The sequence below is a fragment of the Pholcus phalangioides genome, unplaced genomic scaffold (assembly GCF_987345545.1).
Source record: "Pholcus phalangioides strain wild (caught in Gottingen) unplaced genomic scaffold, Ppha-v1.0 ptg000001l_1, whole genome shotgun sequence".
Classification (NCBI taxonomy): Eukaryota; Metazoa; Arthropoda; class Arachnida; order Araneae; family Pholcidae; genus Pholcus; species Pholcus phalangioides.
This window is the reverse complement of record NW_028301594.1, coordinates 11325204-11349003: the sequence shown is the minus strand read 5'-3', so window position 1 is coordinate 11349003 and position 23800 is coordinate 11325204. Positions and strand designations below refer to the sequence as shown.

Sequence of the window (23800 nt, the reverse complement as noted above, 5' to 3'; positions counted from 1 at the left end):
GCTGTCAAGTTTAGTATGCTTTATTTCTGTACTGTATGGGTGTAAGCGCCACAGTTGGGGAGAAAAACGTAATTTTTTTTTTTAAATTGATTACTTAATCTGTGTATCTGCTGCTACTTTCCATGGTGAGATTTTGTAATTTGTTAGAAATTCCTCAGAAGAAAGTTTACAAGGTGCATGTATGGTTAAGCTCTGTCAAAAATCGCAAATTTTAGCCATTACCCATTTTGTTGGTTGTACACTAATCTCTTTATTCTGCATAAGTTTTAACTTTTTACATTGAAAGCTTGCCTAAAATCTAGTCCCAAATTCAAGGTGTGCCCTCTTTGGGCACACACCTTAAATTTGGGACTCGATTTTAGGCAAGATTATTAAACGGCTTATTAAAACGGTAAGTGCAATCTTTACAAAATTATACCTGTGTACTCCTCTAGGCCTGAATACACTTGCAATTTTTTTTTTTGAAGTTCCAACTTTAAAGGGTAGCGTGCAGGAAAGGGTTAATAATCAAGGTATGTTTATATTCTAGTCAGGTTACAGGTTAGGGTGCCATGGTTTTTAAATCGGAGAGAGAGAGAAGCAGTTGGACAAATTTTGGAATTAAAGTATTTTTTTTCATTCAAACATATTTGAAGCATAATCTGCATACTATGTGTTCTGATGATTTTTTTGTACCTAGTAGCATGAGAAAGAAACATTTGGTTTCATTTTAATTTGTGAAGTACAGTACAGGATAATTCAAAAATAATCATTGGGTTTATATAAAAAATATAACTACAGTTGAATCCCATTTTAACGAATACTACTATAGCGAAAAAATCTTGTTTTAATGAACACTTTTCTAATCCTCCAGATAAGTTTACATAGGAGCAATGTGAAAATCTGTAATTCGTTTATAATGAAATTTTGTTATTATGAAGTGATTTCTCTGGTCTCTTGGAGTTTGTTATAATGGGATTTGACTGTATATATAAATGTTTAATATAGTAAATGGGGCATAAAGAAGCAAAGGTTAATTCTTTTATTCCCACACATTCAGTATTTCATCTGGCCACTAGATGGCGCACACTTCATTTCTGGTAAAAGCAGTAACCTGAAAGAAGGGGTTATTGTCATGTGTCACATTGCACGCAGATGACAATGAATGAACAAAAAAGCATTTTGTGTTTCGGAAGATGAGACATCTTCATTTGCTTGTTTCAGTGCAACAAGCATACCAAAGAAAATACGGAACACAATTGCCGTCCCATCAGAGTATTCTGTGATGGTTTTGCCAATTCAAGGAGATCGGTTGTTTGGGTAAAAAAAGGTGTGGAAGGCCAAGTGCTTCAGAAGATGTAGTGGGTGCCATTGGATATGCTTTCGTGTACGGCCCACAAAATTCCACTTAATGTAATAGTCGCGAATCGGATATCCCGCAAACAACTGTGTGGAGAATTTTACTTTGCCTATGTTTCAAATTGTGCTCCATACAAGTCCTGCAGCAACTTATACCTTGTGACCATGAGTTGTGATACACTTTTTTTAATCTCGTGGAGGAAGCAATGGAGGATGAGGATTTTATTGGACAATTAGTGACAAAGCAACGTTCCATGTAAGTGGGGTGGTGAACCCCCACAATACCTGCATATGAGGTACTGAAAACCCACATACACATGTGCAAATTAAATGGGATTCTCCTAAAGTAAACGTCTTTGCAGCAGTCTCAAAAGGTGTGCAGGCCCTATTTTTTCATTGAAACCCTGTAACGAGTCTTACTTATCTCTACATGTTAGAGGAATGGTTATTTCCACAATTCAATGAGAATTCGCTAACTTCATTTTCCAGCTGGATGGGGGCTCCACCGCATTGGCACAGAGAAGTTCATCACTACCTGAATGAGGAAATCTCTGGATGATGGAATGACTGATGTGGTAATTGCGAATCTGCCTTTTTTGGGTGGCCTCTAAAATCTCCTGACTTCAATTTTAGTGACTTTTTCCTGTGGGTTTCATTAAAAACACAGTGTATATGATTCCACTGCCATCTATGCTGAATGAGTTCAAGAACCGAATTACCACCACTTTCACGAATATCAATGCTGACATGTCGAACCATATGTGGGATAAATTTGACTACCATACAGATGTGTGCCCATAATGGAAGGAGGATGCATAGAACATTTATAAATAGTGAAAAAAAAACTTTAAATGTCTTCTCTGCTTACGAGATACTATTCATGTCTGTAAATCTGTAATACTTTCTGAAATATATTACTTTGAAATCCAATGATTACTTTTGAATTACCGTGTATATACAATAATCCTGAAGAAACTTTGAACAGTTGCCATAGAAGCTTGTGAATGACATCATTTTTTTGAATTTGGTGACTGCCTTCAGTAACTTTTAGATGCTGATAAATTATTTTTTTATTTCTTTTTTCAGAATCAGGCTGCGTGGTTTTAGTTTACATCGGAAATGAAGGGTTAGTATTATATTATATTACTCAGTAGTGAGAATATTTTTCCAATAATTTGAATCAACTGTAAACTATACACTTGCCCTTCAGAATTTTTTAAAAATATAATTAATGAACTCCTTTATTAATAGTTTATGAACATTGATTCGAATTTCAAATGATTTCTGTGGTTAAATTGCTGTGTACATGCCTTAATTTGTATGATGCAAATGATTCATGCTCTCATCTATGTTATACTGTTGTCCTCCAATAGTACTGACGATGAATTCAGTATTGAAGTGTGTGCATGGAAAGGGAAGCTCACTTTGCGTTGCTATGTTGCAAAACAGGAACGTGTTCATTATCTCAGAATGAGTGGGGTAGATGTTACAGAGTATGGTAAGTACAAGGAATTTTGAAATCAGTTCTTTGAAAAATTAGAATCAAGAAAATCTGTGCATTTTCTATGATCAGCGTGAATTGTCAGACATTTTGAAAATGCTATGATCTTTTTTTCTAAACTACCAAATCAGTTTCACGATGAAATTTGTTGTTCTTGAAGAGCTACATATGTCATTCTGCCGATGTCAATTGATTTTACTAGAAGTAAATTAAACAGGAAAAAAACTTTAATAAAATCTTTTGATGAATTTCATCTTTTGAAAAAAATCATCATTCCCCTTTTTATGCAATTTTCCCCGTCTGATTATTTTCCTGAAAATTGTTTTTGAATTCAATACACACCTTGCATACACTGTTCTGAATTCTTCATTTATGAAGAAATACAATAACCAGCTAACTTTTCTATAAAATTAATAACGAAGAATTGTGCACGTGCAAAATGTGATCAGCGAAGCATAGCGTTGTGTCTCAATTTGATCTGTTCTTTTGATTTCCATTTTCTGCAAAACTGCGTGCTGCTCTGCATTGAGTTGCGAATGCTGCACACGACTCAATTTGGGCATTCCCTGAGAGCAACTCTTGATTTTGACATGAGGGGACCGTGGGGGAAAACAGGAATTATGCTCCCATTCCTGCAACAAGGTCCAAAGACCTTTGATTAGTCAGTGAAAATACATTTTTCAAATTTTGGGGACCCTAAAATTAGGGGGCAGGCATTGGGCAAGTGTCCCACTTGTCCATGTGAAAATCAGGGCCTGTCCAAGAGTGTGGTATCATGTATGCCGTCCATTATCAAGGCAGATAGTTGCTGAAGCAAAAGATAAATACAGGTCTGATATTTTAAGATACAATTAAAACTGTCTCTGATATGTTGATAATGACTTTTTGTGCAAATAATTTTGTAAGGTATGGCATTTTACTGGTGAACTGTTGATCCTAAAGGCATACTTCCAATTAGAAAAAGTTTTCAAATGACATGTAGTACTCAGATATGCCATTCATGATGCAAGGGATTGTATAGTTATTAAAATAAAAAATTAACTTTTTATACAGCCCAGTGTGCCCTAAAACCAATTAAAAAGTTGTTGACCTGTCTCTCCTGATGTCAACAAAAAAATTCCATGTTTCTAAGTAATATTTACTGATATATATTAAAATTCAAAAAATGTGGGAAAGTTGGGAAAAAACAGCTGTAAATGTGGAGAAAAGACAGGGCAACTCTCTGATTGGATTTTGGAACGCACTAGGCTTGTATAAAAAGTTAATTTTTATTTTATTTTCATAATTATACAACCCCTTGCAACATGAATAACATATCTGAGTGTTATACGCTATTTGGGAACTTTTTGTAATTAGAAGTATATTTTTAGGATCAACGGTTTGTCAGTAAAATAGCATACCCCCATTCGCTATGCACCCTGTATATATATATCTATGGAGTAAAAAGAGAAATTCCCCTATGGAACAGCATTTTGAATTCTTCATGGAGAAAGCAATTATAGTGAAAAAAAAAATTAGTTTTATTCGAAATGACCCCAAATTCATGAAAACGTATCTTTCAAACACCCAATAATGTTCAATTTCAAACCAACTACATGAAATACTTTCATTTTCTTCACAGAAAAAAGGGACAAGAAAAGGTTCAAAATCAAAGCGAACAGCGAGGAGGCTTCAAATTCACGAAACGACGAAGACAACATCAGTGAATCGATAGACAATTCAGAGATTGAAATTGATGCAGCTGATATGAATGATTCATTTGACAAAGGAAGTCCAGAAACAGCAAAAAATGGTGTTAGCTAGTATCTGGTTACTTTTTCCCATTTTCATATTTTGAGGACTTTCAAATAAATTAAGTCATAAGGTTTAAGCAGTGTGTTTCTGTTAATTTATTTATTGTGAGAAAGAATTTCACACACAGAATTCACAAAGAAGTTTTAATTCCAGAATTAATGAAAAAATTCCAGAATTAATTGGAGAAATAACTCTCCATAATTTATGAAAGAAGGGGATTTCAGAATAAGAGTGAAGCTTCCAATAATTTGAGGGGCCTGTTTGATTCAGGGCCCTGGTTAAAACCTGGTTGGGTCCACCCATTAATACGACACAGACCTGGTTTTAAAAATTTTGAAAACCAAATATTTTGTTATTTGGGAATGTTTAATAAGCACTTTTAAATTTGAAATGAACTCATGGGTCGAGAAGTTGATAGTGGTGTTGATTTTGGGTTGTGCCTAAAAAATATCAAGAACCTCTGTTTTAGAAAATAGGTGGCAGCTTCAACTGAGTACTTTTCACACTATACTTAGTACCTTGTTAAGTTTCAAAATAATGCTAATTATGATAATCAAATGTTATAAATATTAATGTCACATGTTTGTCAAGATTTTAATAAAATTAAGGGTAGTGCGTGTTTGTAAACATTTGAGTTTCATAACTTTTTCACACAAATAATAATTTTTTTCCTAAAACTGCTATAAAGATTATGTGTAATAACTAGAGCCAGAATTGTATGCACTAAAAAAGGGGTGAAATATGCACTTAAAAATGGTAAATATGTTATGAAATATGTATATGAAATACCAGTAACAAAAGAATTTGGACATTTATTTCTAAAAAAATTGAACACTTTTGATGTATCTCTAAGAAGCGTCTTACAATCAAACGGTTGATACTTGGAAAATAAAGTATTACAAACATTTCTATTAATTCACTAAATCCTGCCTTTGGGGGGAAAAAAACCAATGTTATGTAAACATGAGAAGTATTGTTACGAAAAATATTGGTAACACAATTTTTGAATAACCCCTCTGGACAATAATCAATATGCTCAAAGCTTTTAGATTTATCTAGAACATAGTTTCCCGACCTTTTTTGTCCCATCTCCCCCCTTCTACAGACATTTTTTCCCCCAACGCAATCTAACCCATAGGATCCTATGTTAAACCCGTAGCTTCTACCGCCCCCCTGGACCCCCCCCCCCCCCAGGAGGCCATGTTGGGAATCACTGATCTAGAAGGTCTCTGTAGGTGGGGGGGGGGGGGCCGCCAACTTACAAACTGTAAAATAGAATTTCATGGAATATTCTTTTTCTCGAAGTTTCGACCATACCTATAAATAGTGAGGTGATCACAAGAAGAGGGAGAGATGCTCAATAAGGGAACTCTGATCTGGTTAGTATGTGTCTCTGCTTGTAAAAATTTGCTGTTCTGTAAATAAATTTGTGACGTCCTGAAGATTGCTTCATCCTCTGCTTATTTCAAGGACTTGTGAAAAATTATCGGGAACAATATTTATTTGAAAAATTATAAATCAAAAGTGATTGAGCTTAAATGAACCTTCAAAAATATACTTATTTTTAAAATTCTTTCATTTCATGCATTTATATGCATTAATGCTAAAATAAGGCCAAAATATGCACATAAACATTTGCATATATATATCTGGGCTCAAGTAGTAATAATGTTTGAGACACTTTTTGTAATTACAAGTCAACTCCAAGTTTAATATGTTTGGGAAATTAGCTGTTGAACAATAAGAGTGAACCCATATATATTTGGGAGATGAAATCTGTGATAATTGCATTATGCACTAACATCGGATTCACAGGGGATCCCATAAATTCATAAAGAGTTTAAAAATTCATAAAAATTGAAGGAATGAGCATATTTGAATTCGGTTATCTTATTCTCAGTTTTTTTTCTTTCTTGAGCGGAAAGAAGGTTCAAATTTTTGGTGATGCACCCGAACCTTTCTTTAATCTCTTCTAGGACCAAAACATTCGTACAGCTTCAGCCAGAGATTCGTGGCTACGGTTTCAACAAGTTCACCGATAGAGTTCATCCTCCAATGTCAATATCACGAAAACCGTATGGAAGTGTCAGTAGCAGGAAAACTCAGATATGAGCTGTTAATCATGCAACCTACATTTTATAGGATGCTGATTTGCATATTTCCAGTGATTTTTATTTGTGCCGTGTCCTTTATTGACAAAAATTCGAACTAAATTTTTTTCTGCGCTAACCCCCCCCCCCCCCCCCCCCCGAACCTTCGTGAGAATTACTTCTTTGCAAACCGCATTCACAATATACCAATTCTTTCAGTTTTTATGAATTTTGAATTATTTAGAGGACATTAATTGCCACTTGTCAAACTTATTGATTAGATTGATCAATAAGTTTGGTCAAGAAAAAGTTCTGCACTTTGACATCTTTTTTAATTTGTTCTTCCCCCACTTTCGTTTCTTTTTAATGCAGTTGTGGGTTTATCCGATAATTAGTTAGGGACTTTCAAAGAATGAAAAATTTATAGAGTCCTTTCCATGTCAATTAATCTCTTAACTTGTTCAATCAAGTTAAATACCAACTCAAGATACAAGATCTAATTTTTTTTTTTCTTTCTTAACGGTTGAATTTCTAATTTTGTTCATGTTGACCATATTTCCTGGAGCAAAAATACGGGAAATTGGGATCTCCTCGATGCGAATACCAACAATTATCGCCAAAATGATGTCAAAGTAGAGGTTGGTTCTTAACCTTTTGTGCTCTAGAGACCGTTTGTGCCAAAAAAAATAAAAGATAAAGGTCACAGACATCTAACTCTCGAAAATTTCGAATGTTGCGTACGGACCCCTTCACAGAATAGAATTCAGCACATGATAAAGCAAAAACAATGAGTTAATTTTTCTCATCTAAAGTAAGATTTTCAATAACAAAAATTAGAGCTTCGTTGAAAATATGGAAAAAACAGGACATTTTTGTGAGAAAAAAATTGGGGCGGTTGAAAAAATGCGGGAATGTCCTGGGAAATACGGGTCATATGGTCACCACTAAATTTGAGCAATTTTCACAAAACAATCTCGAAATCAACACCAAGATTCATCAGCGCTGAAAAAATACTATAGCCACCGCTTATAAGAATCACTGGTCATAAAAAACCATTTATAAGAATCAAATCTGCAAAACAAAACTCTGTTTTGATGTTGGAGGATCGTTTATAAGAATCAAAATGGGTGAACGAACGTGATTCCTACAAGCAGCGGCTACATTTCCGTTAATTTAAAAAGTGTTCGTTCGTTAATTTAAAAGTAAAAGGTCGGCGAGTGTGGCTGTATTTTAAACTGAACTTAAACAGGGCAAAAAACTTAAGTCAGTTCCAGCTGAAATTACTGGGAAACCGTTGGTTAAAGAAACATACTTTCCAAGTTTGTTTCTAAGTGTCTAAATAAGCACATTGCACAAATGTAATTTATTTTACTAGGGTCCTCTAATTTTCCATTGGGAAGTTGTCCTGTCTTTGGTGAACCCAACAAAAAAAATTCCATGTTTCTAAGTTATTAGTCGAGATGATTTGGCTTCAAAAATTGCTAAAAATGAGGGAAAGCACAGCATTAACACTTCATCACGCTTCTACGCTATTTTTTCTCTCATTTTCAGCTATTTTTGGACTCAAATAGGACTATCTCGATTAATATTGCACTTGGAAGGGTTCAGCAGAGACAGGGCAACAACTTTTTAAATTGAAAATTAAAGGATGGGGGAGTGGGGACCATATAGAAAATTAATTTTAACTGTATTAAAACAAATGACGTATCTAAAATGTGCTCGTTATTTGGATTCTTTTTTTGTAAGGGGATTATGCTATAAAAGTTTGATAGATCTTTTACAAAACTTGAAAAAAAAGCCAAAATACTTATATATTCACCGAGATATTTGAATTCAAAAACGAACGAAGAAAGTTAGGAAAGAACAGTATAAACGAGGGAAAGAAGCGTTGTTCATTAGTTTATGCTGTTCTTCCCCAACTTTCTTCGATATTTGAATTCAAATATCTCTGCTTATATTGTACTTAGAAACGTCGAATTTTTTTGTAGGCCTCAGAAGAGACTGGGCAACAACTTTCTAACAAGAAGGGTTTTTGAGGACCTGGGGGGGGGGGGAGGTCTATATAAGAAGTTAATTTTTTTTCTAATGGGAAGTATGCCTCCAGAATAAACAGTTATACATAAGATGCAGCAAGCGGAATTAAGTAATCATTCTATATATCTATTCTATAATATAAAATCACAAACAAACTCGAAAAGGGCCTGTCGCTAAGCAACCGAGTGACGGAAGTGGGTGAAATTTTTGAGTGACGGAAATCTGTTACGGAAGTGGGTTCGATTCATATATCGATATTCACATTCATATATCGTACATTCATATTCATATATTCATATATCGATATGATATCATATATCATATTGGGTCGATATTCACATATCGGGACCCATTTGACCCATCGGGACCATGTTATGTGCATGTACCAAGAGGCTCCTACATCCTACAGCAGAGCCCTTAGGCTGGAATTTAGATTTCGAGCCCCCAAACCAGCTTTTCAGGAGCCCCTCTGTGATTAATTTATAGTGTGAAAAATCAAAAAGTGATAAGAATCGTTGTGGCCCCTGTCAGCCCTTCCTTTGTGGGGGGGGGAGGTCCATGCCGAGAGGTATATATATGTATAATATACACACACAACAGCAGTGCTCCCAACACAGGGTCGGGGTACCCGGGGAAGATTTCACGTATAAGTAAAAAGTTTTCATTTCCAGGGGCCCTTGATGGATCTCATTGTTTTCTTGCTGCTTTAACGTTGAAAAATTTCGATAGCGGAAGCAAAAGATATATCCAGTCTGGGGCCCCACCAAAAGTATGCGAATTGGTGTCCCGGGTAATTGGTTGGGGGGTCCTGGATTTTATTCGTTGGTAAAACGAATACAAATGAAAAATTTTCATGGTACTCGCTCCGTGGGATGGCCGACAAGCTTCCAAGTCGGGGCCCATGTTTACAGGTTTCATTTTGGGTGCCCTGGATTTTATTTGTTGGTAAAACGAATACAAATGAAAATTTTTCATGGCACTCGCTCCGGGGGATGACCGACAAGCTTCCAAGTCGGGGGCCCTATGTTTACAGGTTTCATTTTGGGGGCCCTGGATGAATCTCATTCTTTTCTGTTGTAGAATTTGCAACAGCCGAAGCCCGAGATAAAGCCAGTCTGGGGCCCCACCAAAAGTATGCGAATTGGTGTCCCGGGTAATTGGTTGGGGGGTCCTGGATTTTATTCGTTGGTAAAACGAATACAAATGAAAAATTTTCATGGTACTCGCTCCGTGGGATGGCCGACAAGCTTCCAAGTCGGGGCCCATGTTTACAGGTTTCATTTTGGGTGCCCTGGATTTTATTTGTTGGTAAAACGAATACAAATGAAAATTTTTCATGGCACTCGCTCCGGGGGATGACCGACAAGCTTCCAAGTCGGGGGCCCTATGTTTACAGGTTTCATTTTGGGGGCCCTGGATGAATCTCATTCTTTTCTGTTGTAGAATTTGCAACAGCCGAAGCCCGAGATAAAGCCAGTCTGGGGCCCCACCAAAAGTATGCGAATTGGTGTCCCGGGTAATTGGTTGGGGGCCCTGGATTTTATTCGTTGGTAAAACGAATACAAATGAAAATTTTTCATGGCACTCGCTCCGGGGGATGACCGACAAGCTTCCAAGTCGGGGGCCCTATGTTTACAGGTTTCATTTTGGGGGCCCTGGATTTTATTCGTTGGTAAAACGAATACAAATGAAAATTTTTCATGGCACTCGCTCCGGGGGATGACCGACAAGCTTCCAAGTCGGGGGCCCTATGTTTACAGGTTTCATTTTGGGGGCCCTGGATGAATCTCATTCTTTTCTGTTGTAGAATTTGCAACAGCCGAAGCCCGAGATAAAGCCAGTCTGGGGCCCCACCAAAAGTATGCGAATTGGTGTCCCGGGTAATTGGTTGGGGGCCCTGGATTTTATTCGTTGGTAAAACGAATACAAATGAAAATTTTTCATGGCACTCGCTCCGGGGGATGACCGACAAGCTTCCAAGTCGGGGCCCATGTTTACAGGTTTCATTTTGGGGGCCCTGGATGAATCTCATTCTTTTCTGTTGTAGAATTTGCAACAGCGGAAGCCCGAGATAAAGCCAGTCTGGGGCCCCACCAAAAGTATGCGAATTGGTGTCCCGGGTAATTGTTTGGGGGCCCTGGATTTTATTCGTTCGTAAAACGAATACAAATGAAAATTTTTCATGGCACTCGCACCGGGGGATGACCGACAAGCTTCCAAGTCGGGGGCCCCATGTTTACAGGCTTCATTTTGGGGCCCTGGATTTTATTCGTTGGTAAAACGAATACAAATGAAAATTTTTCATGCACTCGCACCGGGGGATGACCGACAAGCTTCCAAGTCGGGGGGCCCCATGTTTACAGGTTTGATTTTGGGGGCCCTGGATGAATCTCATTCTTTTCTGTTGTAGAATTTGCCACAGCCGAAACCCGAGATATAGCCAGTCTGGGGCCCCACTAAAAATCTGCGTATTGTGTCCCCGCTACTGGATTTGGGGCCCTGGATTTTATTCGTTGTAAAATTGATAAAAATGAAAAATTCTCACAGGGGGGTGTCCGACAAGCTTGCAGGTCAGGGCTTCATGGAAATGTTGGCAGGTTGTAATTCGGTGCCCCTGAATGTATCTCATTGATTTTTGTGGTTTAACATTGTAAAATTTGCAACACATCGGTAGCCCAAGATATATCCAGTGTGGGGCCCCACTGAAATTCAGCGAATTGAATCTGGGGACCCCCATGGGGAAGTTTTCTGGGGATACTTGATGAATCTCATTTGTTTTTTGTTGCTTTATTATTATTTTCATTAAAATTCGCTTCTTCAGTAGGCTGGTGCTTTCACACGTCCCTTTCCCCTTTTCCATAGCACGCTGATGAAGTGGGACGAAATAAACAAGATATGTCCGGGAGAGAAGTGGGGGGGGGGATTGGCCGCCAAAGGTGGCGGGGGGGCAGAGCCCCCCTAGTATATTATAAATGTAGAATACACGAAAGAAACATCACTAAATGGAACTACTGCTGCTGTCACCTATCAAATAAAACTGTTACGATTCTTCGATTGTGTGAAATGGTGACCGGTTTTTGATTAATGTGCAGCATAGAAAAAGTCAATGTAGTATGATACTGATAAATAATTTTTGACGAATAATATCAGTTGAATTGTCAAGTTTGCTTAAAAATTTTAACGATTGTTGTCTGTGTGTGGTAGACAAACATTAGTAATATGCACAAAACTTGTAATTGTAATCGATTATACATTTATTATTTACACCAGAATAGAACTGGGTCTCCTGTCTATGTTCTTCGCGATTGCAATTTCAAAAAGCCAAGGAGGATGTTCTGGATTACTCGTGCACATCTTACTAACATTCATTGCCGTACGCTCGTCTGAAATTATAGTGTTATTTTGCAGGAAAGATGTAAACCTCTAACCCCGTGAGAAGAAAAAAAAAATTGAACCCCCTCCCCTTTAGAAAATGTTGCGTACGCCTATGATAACATTCATTAATGTTAATACCACACACAAACAACTGTTAAAATTTTGAAGCAAACTTGACAATTTATCTAATATTGCTCAAAAAATATTTGTCTCCCTCTTTCAATACCACATTACATTGAGTTTTTCAACGCAGCACACATCAATCAAAAACCGGTCATCAATTTGAATCGAAGTGAACATCCCAACGGTTGCATTTTCCATTTGATAGGTGACAGCAGTAGTTCTAGTTCAATGATGTTTTACATGTAATATATATATATATATATATAGTTTATATATACTGTACTCTGTGTGTGTACATTTATTTTTAATATTTTCTAGAAGTCACATTTTTACTGAGAAAATTTTATTTTTACCCGTTCATTGGTTATAGACAAATGTAACAAAGAAAGGCACCATTTTTTTCATGGTAAATAAGTTTACAAAGTTTGCACGTTTAGAGTCTGAACGTGACTGAAAATGCTTCCTTGTACATACAAAATTTTTTTGCTGAGCAGAGAAAATTCCCGGCTATACTGTATAAGGTAGTATTTTATTTTTATCATTTCGTGCAGATATCGCGATATCAAAATTCTGTGTAAAATCTGTTATGAATTTGTAGTGTGAAAAACTAAAAATTATGAAAGAGAATCATCTCGGGCCTCCGGGCAAGAGTCCTGTCAGCCCCTCTCCTCCCCAGGGCCGTCTTAAGAGCGTTATGGGCCCCGGGCTAAGTGATTTTTCTTAGGCTCTACCTGGAAAATTCTCGAAAAATTTAACTACTTCTCATTTTTCTGAGGCCCCTCTTCTCTTAAGATCCCCGGGCCCTGCTCGGGTGGGCTCATAGGTTAAGACGGCACTACTACTCCCCCTTGTGAGGGCTATGCGGAGACCCAGGGCCGCAACTAGATGCTTCGTCACCCGGGGCAAGTGGCATTTTGGCGCCCCCTTGTAATGTTGAAGGAGAGGTTTGAGAATAAAATTTACGTCCCCTCTGGTCCGCCTGATCCCCCTAATTGCGGCCCTGCGGAGACCTCATTGCATAGGGGCTTCTACGGTAAGATCTGGCACAATGCTTTAATACAATAAATAAGTTTCATTAAATGGTGCCTTGGTTCTATCATTTTTCACTGAGGCTATGATGCTTTTGAGACGGAAGTAGGGACATCTTTTTTGATAATTATTCAAATATTTGTTCATATTACGTAGAACAGCCTCATCATCATCAAGGGTTCCGCGGAACAACCTTATAACTCAAGGGGGTTCCGTGAGAAACTTACTTTGGAAACCCCTGCTCTAGTGACCCATTTACATGTTATCTAGATCACTAGATGGAATGACCAATGACGGACATCATTATCTATACACAGATGCCATATCAGAGAGCTAGGAATGCTCTCTTCTCTTCCATTCTTTTGTTTCCCTCTTTGTTTTCCGGATTCTTTCTACAACAAAAAGAATATTTTAGCTATTCAATATAAATCTCCAAAAAGTTTGTTAATGAACTCGTCGAAATCATTAAAACTCATTGTAATTATTTACAACACGATTAACTGTAATTATTATTTGAAGCTAGAAATGGGTCATTAACAAACAAATTAACGAAAGATCCGCTTTCTTATTCTTGGTCTGTCGCTCGAAGGATATTTATTCTACCTCCAATCAATGAGATGCGTTGCAAGATTTCATTCGCTTTGCTCGATGATTTTCCTGCCACCAAAAATATCTGAAATCGGCCTAAGGCGCATTCCACACTGGACCGATAACCACAAGCGATGCAACCTGCATAGTAGTGTTGTAATACAGGATGTCAGGCACCCTGCCTAATAGTTCTGCGCATTCTGCCTAAAAGTTATGGATTATATATAGTTAGAGAACCAAAAACACCTGATTATTTACAAGGGTGCTCAACCTTTTAGAGAGTGAGGGCCACTTCATTGGTTTAAAAACGTGTCGTTGGCGTTAAGTGATCTGGTAATGTTCGCGAGCAACTTGAGTCATGTAGTACTGAACTTGTGACTTAAGTGATCTGGTAATGTTCGCGAGCAACTTGAGTCATGTAGTACTGAACTTGTGACTTAAGTGATCTGCAAATGTGCCGCTCAGTTCATTTTGTACAAAATTAGGTTTGAGGTCGCGGGCAATATTAGATAATATAAGTAAGCATTTATATATAGATCTCCACCCTACCCAACTTTTGTGTTATCCGGCCCGCTCTTCCGTCACATTAGGCCGGATAGTCCGGATTCTACTGTATGTGCAATGGTAGATTTAGCGGAAGGCTTATGGGCTACTATACCCGTCTCTTTCCAAATAGGCGGCTGAAAAGAAATAAGCATTTCAACTGATTCTTAATCTAAAAAAGGCATAAAGACATAAGTTTGAAAACTTTAAAATCAAATTTCTGAAAGAATATAATTATTTAAAAAAATAATTTTTATTTCCGAGTTTTTAAAAGAAAACCTTTGTAAGTCTTGCCGCTGTGGTGGTCGAGTGGTTATAGTGACGGACTCGCGATGCGAGCATGCGGGTTCGAACCCCACAGTGGTGGTCGGCTGAAGTTGGTTTTCTGTGGTTCCCAACTTCAAGGCGCAAATGCGAGCCGATCTCCCCGTTAAAAAGTCTCGCCACAGAGAGCAACAGTCCTACAACGATAAATCATTCAATCATAACACTTCACTCATAGTTTGAAAAACTGGTGGCAGATGGCAGCACTACACATAACAAGCATTACAGAGAAACACAAAAAAAAACTTCACATCAGGTTTCACTACACGTACACTCACATTCCCGTAAGTACCGATTCGTTGGGGGTTCCGCGGGGGATGGGGTGTAGCAGTAGTAGGTAGGGCCTCCAAAAAAATGACTCGGGATCCATGGTGTTCTTAAGTCAGCCACCTCGTTGGGCAATTTGCCTGTTGTGGCGTTGCATTTGTATTGTAATATGTATATATATATATATATAAAACTATTGCGATTAAAGAGAACATCTCAAGATCCTAACGACTTTGAAAAGCTTCCTGGGAATAAAAAATCCGATTTATCATTTGTATTTTTTTTTCATTAAATTTTAATTGCATTCTACGGAAAATAAAAATTGCAATCAAATTTTTCTTTCAAATAAAATATTATGCTCAATCTTCTTTCACCGATGTACAATAAGAATACGTGCTTAATTTTGAAATTAGACCAACCAAAAATAAAATTTTTTTGGCAGTGTTATTGCAGTTCTTATGTTAAATTACGAAAGAAAAAAAAAACATGTAAGAAAACGAATTTTACACTTTTTAAATGAAAAACAACTAATTTCCTCAAGCTCTTAATTTCATTCGTTTTAAAACACGATCCTTTCTTTACTTCTCAATAACATCTTTATGCAATGATGCTAAATTTATTAGCTGCATTAAATTTTAAATATCCTTCATTTTTTTCTAATTAATATACTGAGCCGGTAAAAGAAAAATTCAAATAATGCATGAAATGAAAAGAAAAAAAAGTTTTAACATTCGGGGAAATCGGAATCCACTGGATTTAATTAAGTTCCGAGTTTTTGTTTTCCTGTATTAATTACTTTGTGCAATGAAGTTAAAGAGGGAAAAAGAATCACCCCGAAACCTAGGAAATCATGAAACGATCTTTAAAATGAGATTTTTATTTTAATACAGTGTAATAAAAACTTTTTTACGTGAAATAAAAAAAAAAATGTTTTTTTTTTAAAGATTCTAATTAATGAATTTCTTGGCAGTTTTTAAAAACCAGTACTTAAAATAGCTGAAAGGGTAATTTTTTAATTCTTCCAGACTCGAGTATTCATTTTTTATAATTTTTCAAAATGTTTTTGCATTTTTGATACTAAAAAAAATGCATTAAAAACATAAATGTCAGCAAATATTTTTCTTGAATATTTTTTTGTGAATAAATAATTCCCTTCGTTCAAATGTTTTCAGCCAAGATGATGCAGGGTATATTCATCTTCACATACAATTTTTTCTAGAATTTTATTGAAAAATTTTATGTAACAAATCATATTTTTCCCGGAGACACTTTCTCCTGGAAGCCATCTTAACCCTTCCCCTCCTCAAAAGTTCAACTTTAAGTGCTGCCCTCTGATGAAAGCCCCTTAACGTTCATATCACCGTATTTCTAACTCAAAACTTACACAATCCTTTAAGTCGGTGTTTAACTCCCTGAGATCAAAACAAAAAATTCTACAGTGAGAAAAAGCAACCCACACATTTGTGGCACCAGGGTCTGAAAGGGTTAATTAGTTCATATCGAATACTACACAACTGCTTATTGTACGATGTGAATTTTTTCTTAATTTTTTTGCAGATGGCAGCAGGAATTCTAATGTAGCAATATCAGGTTCCATTATTACTCAAGAGAGAAAAAGCGATACGCTGCAACCCCTGCTGCCACCTATTAAACAAAAACAGCAGTATCTGTTAAAATTCTTCAAGTGAAGCTGTCTTGTTGGCTTTAAACAGATGTGCAGCATGCAAAAAAAGAAGAATCGAACGTGAAACTAATAGGCAATAGGATATTTTGCGATGTACATACAGGGTGTCCTGTATGTGCTGATGCGGCTTTTATCTTGTATCGACCATCTGTGGTAGAAGTATGATTCCAATTTAAAAAATGCTCAAAAAGCGTTAAAAAAAATTACCCTGTACGAATTTTGAGTGAAAATACAGGGTGTCACAAGATAAAAAATGTAAATTTTTATACGGTCAGCCTGTCCTCTAACTTTCAATTACAAAGTGCTGCCCTGTCTCTCTTGAGGCCAACAGAAACAATTCCATGTTTCTAACTGCAATATTCGCTGAGGTATTCGAAATCAAAAACCGAAGAAAAGTTGGGAAAGGATACGTTGTCCATTAGTTTTTGCCGTTCTGTCATAACTTTTCTCCGATTTTTGAATCCAAATATCTTAGCGAATATTGCACTTAGAAACATGGATTTTTTTTCTGTTGGCCTCGGGAGATACAGGGCAACAACTTTCTAATTAGAAATTAGAGAACGAGGTGAGGGGAGACGTATAAAAATTTAGATCTTTTATTTTGTGAAGCACTGTATTTTCACTCTCGAAACAAGTACAGGGTAGTTTTTGAACGTCTTTTCAGCATTTTTCAAACTGGAATCATACCTCTACGATGGACGGTTGATAAAGACCGCATTAGTACTTACAGGACACTGCTGTATGTTTTCTCTCTCTTGTTCATGGCGGCAGCGATTCCATTTCAATTAATTGATTTTCCTTGAGAATTTTAAAATTCGAATAAAGATTTTTTTAAATAAAAGAATATATATTTAATGGTCAATGTATTTTGAGTGCGTGAATTCTTAACCCTTTCCGCGTCACAGTAGAAATCACTAAATCCCCTGTAAAATGACGTATCTTTTTTTTTGGCATGACGGTTTTTTTTCTACTGAAGTAGGATTTCTTCGGATTTTCCGAAGGTGCAAAGCAAAGACTATAGAAAAAAAGTTTCTCATTGAAAGAATAAACTTTAAAAATGACGTAATACCACTCATTTCATAAGAGTATGGGGCGGGGGCACGGACGGGACGTCTGGTAAACCAAGTTTAGTGAAAGAAATAGCATCTGATTCGTTAATTAATCGAAAAATAATTTACGTTTGATTATATGAGTTCATAAACTTTAATTTATGCACGATGATGTGTATATTTAAAAAATAAATTTATTTATCAAATGCTTGAAGGAGAAGAAACACACATATATATAAATAAATATATATATATATATTTTGAATATTTCATTTGAAACACCCACGTTTTATATTCAATGGAAGTTTTCACTAAAAAGGTTCGTTCGAAACCCATCGCAATATAAATTTTCTAAAAAATTTTTGAGATTTTATTTTTCTTCTATTTGAATTTGATTTTTCCCCCGCTCATCTGAAAATTTCAATAGTGGGAATCCGTCTAAGAAGCTGCAATACTGACGACAAATCCATCCGGTAGAAATAATATTACAACGGGCTTCTTGTGTCGTTTCGTAAGAATTACTTCTAGAAGAAAATTCCTCTCCTTGAATTAATTTTGAAAACCTTTTGAAAAGAAATAAGAATGTCCATTTCTCGAACGAAAGTATTTTCTGAGGCTTCTTTCATAACTCCCCACCTACTCATCTTTATGCATGCATGTAAATCGACGTTCGCCACATAGAATGCGTTTCTCCATAATATGGAGAAAGCTGAGATTTCAATAGTACTTCGAATCGAATAAGTTTCGAAATGTGCATTAATGTGATGTTTTAATTTAATTTCTTTTTTTTTTTTTTTTGCATCGTCAATGGCTGAAATGTATCTTTCCCTTCTACGTCACTTTCATGTATGTGACAATAATGTTATTTATAACAACAACATTCATTGCAAATTAAAAGCATTATGAGTTCTGATGTAGCAATAGCGAAAAGAAATTTGATATGAATTGAAATTAAGCTTAAAGTATACAGACAAATTGTTTGCGTAACGGATAACTCTGCAACCGTCGACTTTAGAAACATATTTTCAATTCAAAAAGCTTTCAAATGACGTGTGGTTACTTAAAAATGTCTTGAATTTCCCAAGGGGACGTATACATAAAAAAAAAAAAAAAAATAGAAAAAATATTACTTCTTATGCAGAACCCGTGTGCTAAAACTTCCAATTTTTGCAATGTAAATGCAGCTGTGAGCGAATATTGCTTCCATATTTTTGATTCAATTTTCGCGGAGATATTTTTTTTTTGTTCCAGTTCAAGATATGTCATAAGATTTTATCTATAAGACAGTATTAGTCGTCAAGAGACCTGGGCCTGTACAGCCAACCATAAACATAATTTTATGCGATCAAAATTACACCTAAGTGAAAGGAGAGAATAAATGCTAAATGTTATGGAACATATATATACATCCATACATCAAACAGTATAAATAATAATTATATACACACACACATACATAATCACATACAAATACATTCGTTGTATTGAAATACATTTATTGCATACACTGTACATTCAAATAAATTTCAAATCTGGTGCTGAATTCAGATGGATTTATGACAAATGCAGGCATAAAAATAGGATATATATATTTTAGGATTATAATATTTAATCTATAATGTCCCGTAAGTGCTAATGCGGCCTTTATCTCATCAACCGTCCGTCGTAGAGGTATGATTCCAATTTAAAAAAAGTTTCAAAAGGCGTTAAAAGGCTACAAAAGGCGTTCGAAAATTACCCTCTACCAATTTTGAGAGTGAAAATACAGCGTGTAACCAAATTAAAAAAAATCTAAATTTTTATATCGTTCCCTAACTTACAATTAGGAAGTAAATGCCGTGTATCTACTGAGACCAACAGAAAAAATTCCACGTTTCTAAGTGCAATATTCGCTAAGATATTTTTGAATTTGTAAAAAAAATCTTTTATCAAACTTTCATAGTGTAATTCTGGCGTAAGACCAAGATTACACTGTAAAAGTCTTATTAAAGTTGTTTTATAAAACTTGAAAATGCAACCAATAAGACTATCGGTTATTTTACTTTTATAGTGTAATCCCGGCTTAAGGGCTGTTGTATTTTATGATAGGCTATTTTCAGTTAGGGTGAGATAACACTATAGAAGTTTTAGAAAAGTTCTTTCATAAAATTTGGAATACAACCAATAAGCCTATTGATTCGCTCGGATGTAACCGATACGCTTATTGATTGTTTTTTCAAGTTTTGTAAAAGATCTTACATAAAACTTTTATAGTGTGATCCTGGCCTTAGATAAGTTGGATATAATTCTACTTGAAGGTATCACGCGATCAGAATAACTACTCGTTACAAATAATTTTAATGATCACGCATGTTTAGATCACTTGCGATTACTAGTTGTGTTGAGTATTTCGGTTGGACATCATATATTTCGGAGAATCATATTTCACGTTACCTGAGAAGTCCGAAGAGATGAATGAATCTATGTGAACAAAGTCATAACTCTAGGTAATCCGATCAATATCTTTTCATGCGATGAAAACAGTGATCTCTCTCGTGTCTTGTAAATCTGAATCCGACAATCACAGAAGCGCCATTCACGAATGAAAGTCCCATTGAATGATAAAGCTCGCAAAGCCACAGAGAGGAGAAGTTTGTGTGCCTGTAACAAATGTGGATGTACCTCATTAATTATGACGGAACTATCGGTCAGTCGTGGTACACTTCATATTATCATTGCTTGTATGTGTGTGTGTGTTATCGAAGATCCTACACAAACCGTGACTCGTAAATCCGATGAAGGTGAAGTACAAATCTCGTAGATATCAGAAGTTCGGTTCGTTTAAATTAAATGAATGCGAACATATTGAGAATACCACAGAAAGTCAAACTCAATAAAGTGCATAATAATTGGCACAAAAAAGAAAAATCGAGAGAAGTGTGTGTTATATAAAATTTTCTAGATTCGTTCAAGTATTAAATGAAATGAAAACAAATTAGAAGAAACAAATTTGTAATAGATTAAAAAAATAAACAGCATGGGAGGAAACGAATCAACCTAACTGATACAGATGTCATTAAAATAATAAAGTCATTAAATATATTTCAATGATTTTATTATTCAACTTTAGGAAGATGATCGATTAAAAACATTTTCGCACTACTCAGTGATGCTTCGGATTACGTACACACGTTTCCGGATAAAATGCTTACCATAAACACGGGCTAATTTGGCTCTTTTTTTGAACAGTTTATTTATCATGATGAAATATTACATAACGATGAGAAAACAAATTCATCAAAAGATCACGTGGAATCTGTACTGATTTACACGAAGTATAATTGAGTTTCAATACAATTTCAAGGACATGATAAACAAACAAAAAAGAGATGAATAAATCCATCGAAATTAATTCTGCATCTATGGAATGAATGAGTATTCAGTCAGGATACACAATATAAAGCATTTCAGACATATTCTCACATATACTTAATGCATATAAAATGTTAGAATGATACGATAATTGTTTAGTGACTTCGACAATATTGGAGGCAAACACAGTAGGAAGTGTACTTATTTATAAAACTAATTTTAGGACTGTGACTAATAGAATACCAGGGAACGACGACGTATGTTGATCCAGAATTGCAAAAAGGAACCACGGCTAAACGCGTTTCGGAACTATATGAAGTTCCTTCATCAGTAGCAAAGAAAGAATAGTGAAAATACACGTTATATATAGCGGGAGTTACTCGCTGTTGTAGGAATTACAAGACTCTCTACAACAGCGAGTAACTCCCGCTATATATAACGTGTATTTTCACTATTCTTTCTTTGCTACTGATGAAGGAACTTCATATAGTTCCGAAACGCGTTTAGCCGTGGTTCCTTTTTGCAATTCTAGGTCAATATACGTCGGTCGTTCCCTGGCAGTATCTAACCCAAAAGGTAATTCATTTCTATGACTGATAGAGTTCTGATTTTGCGCTTTTTCAAAAATGATCATTGATGTCAGCTATTGAGAAAAGATAATTTTTTAATCGTTTTTTCAGTATCGGTACGGAGAGGGAACAAATAATATCATATGGTAGTTTGTTATAAACGTTTGGAATGAAATATGCAAAATGGTTTTTCTTCATTGTTTTATGTATTAAAGGAATATCCAGGATGTTATTGTATATCTATTTGATATCCTTGATAAATTAAGGGGGAAGACTGTGTTGTTTATTTGTAAGTAGGGGAAAATCGATTTATAAAAGTATAACTACCGCAATGGGAGAGCATGTTTAGTTGTCGGTAGAGATCGAGTAATCCGCAGTCAGTGATCGAATTATTCTTTTCCGGGTTTGGATGATTACGTTGCAACGTACTGGTATAATCACTGCCGCAAACAATGAACCCATATAATAGGTGAGAATGAAAATAGGGAAATATAAATTAAAAGACTGATACAATGATTATACTCAGGTGTACAGTACCTATAATAAGACTGATGTTGTTTAGTCTTTCTCTTGATTGATTTGCAAACGGTTTTTTTACAAAGAAGTACCAGTGGTGTAAACTAAACCTAAATAAAGTATTTTTGCATTTATATAATATATATATATATATAATTATATAATATATATTATCTTCAAAACCAGTAGGTTCCATTGCTTCAAGCATGCTTCTCAGTGTTTTGAAATGAGAATATTTGAGATGTGGAGACAAAGTTACCCTAACTTACGGGCTACTTTGGCCCAAAATAAAAATATATTTCATAAAAATATTATAAAAAGTGGATTTTTTTTATATCACAGTCTTTTAAAGAAAGGTTTGAACTATCAAAATTAATGATAAATTACCTTAATCTTATCTACGTCGGGACTCGAACCCAGGTTCTCTTGCATACAGGGCAAGCATGCTACCATCTGGAGGATACTGCTGACTCTACTTCAGCGTCTCATGCCACGGTGCGTGAAATAAGGAACGCAGGTTCCAGTGGTACAGAATTCGCTTGCCTGGTATGCAAGAGGGCTTGGGTTCTATATATATAGTCCCGACGGAGACGAGATGACTTTTCTTTCCGAGTTCACCTCGAAATATCTGTTTCACTAATTTCTAGAAGGTTTAGCGATTTCCGCTGTGGCAGTTATAATGCGGACCAGGAAAAATTCAAAAACCGCTTAAAGAGTTAAGATCGAACATTTAGAACGTGATACGTACGCAGTACCGTATACGAAGTAGTGTTCCAGCTGAACGTAAGCACCCACGAAGAACTTTCAGATAAAAGTTCGATGCCATGATACACTGTTCAATTACAGTGTGCAGAGTGCAGACAATATCGTGAGTTGAATAATTTCACTCGCTCGCAAAAATTTTGCCGAAGGTTCTCATTAAAGTTACAGAAACACGGAACTCGAATCATCACGAGTTCACACTCCCGAATCATCACGAGTTCACACTCCCGAATCCTCGAAATTCCTTTAGACAGATTCTCAAGTCATTCCGCTCCATATTCCACGAATATTCATTGAACTCTGTTATTTCAGTGTCACCGGACATGTCACGTATCACAAATTTTCCGAGTGCCACCTGAAAACTTTAATTTACGTGATTCTTGAAATATACTGTATAGAATGTTATTCCACGAACTTGAATTTCCACCGAGCATATACGTGGTCAATGATTTTATAGTTTGAAATAACATAAAACATACTGCACGTAAATATACAGTCGAATCCCATTTTAACGAATACCGTTATAGCGAAAATCTCACTTTAACGAACACTTTTCTAATTCCCCCAAATAAGCTTACACAGGAACAATGCTAGGTAACATGGAATTTCTTTATAACGAAATTTCGTTTTAACGAAGTGATTCCTCCGGTCTCTTGGCGTCCGTTATCGTTATAACGGGATTCGACTGTACCTACATTTCTTTTAGGCCGGTATTACACTATGAAAGTTTGATAAAATCCCTTTTATAAAACTCAAAAAACCCAGCCATTAAAGTGTTACATTCTAGAAAATGCAACCGATGATCTTATTGGTAGCATTTTTCAAGTTTTATAAAAGAACGTTTTTCTAAAAAAAGTTTACAC

General features: G+C 35.9%; 1 protein-coding gene across 1 annotated transcript in view; it reads left to right on the top strand.

Annotated features, from left to right (window-relative positions):
* The window catches only part of Nsun2 (tRNA (cytosine(34)-C(5))-methyltransferase Nsun2), a 31653-nt gene extending 26944 nt beyond the window's left edge, over nt 1-4709 (top strand). Inside the window, exons 19-21 of the mRNA XM_089253801.1 lie at nt 2425-2464; nt 2712-2836; nt 4461-4709. Of these exons, the coding sequence (XP_089109927.1) occupies nt 2425-2464; nt 2712-2836; nt 4461-4642 (347 nt within the window). The 3' untranslated portion in view covers nt 4643-4709. The remainder of the gene's footprint in view (nt 1-2424; nt 2465-2711; nt 2837-4460) is intronic.
* Nucleotides 4710-23800: the final 19091 nt, after the last annotated feature.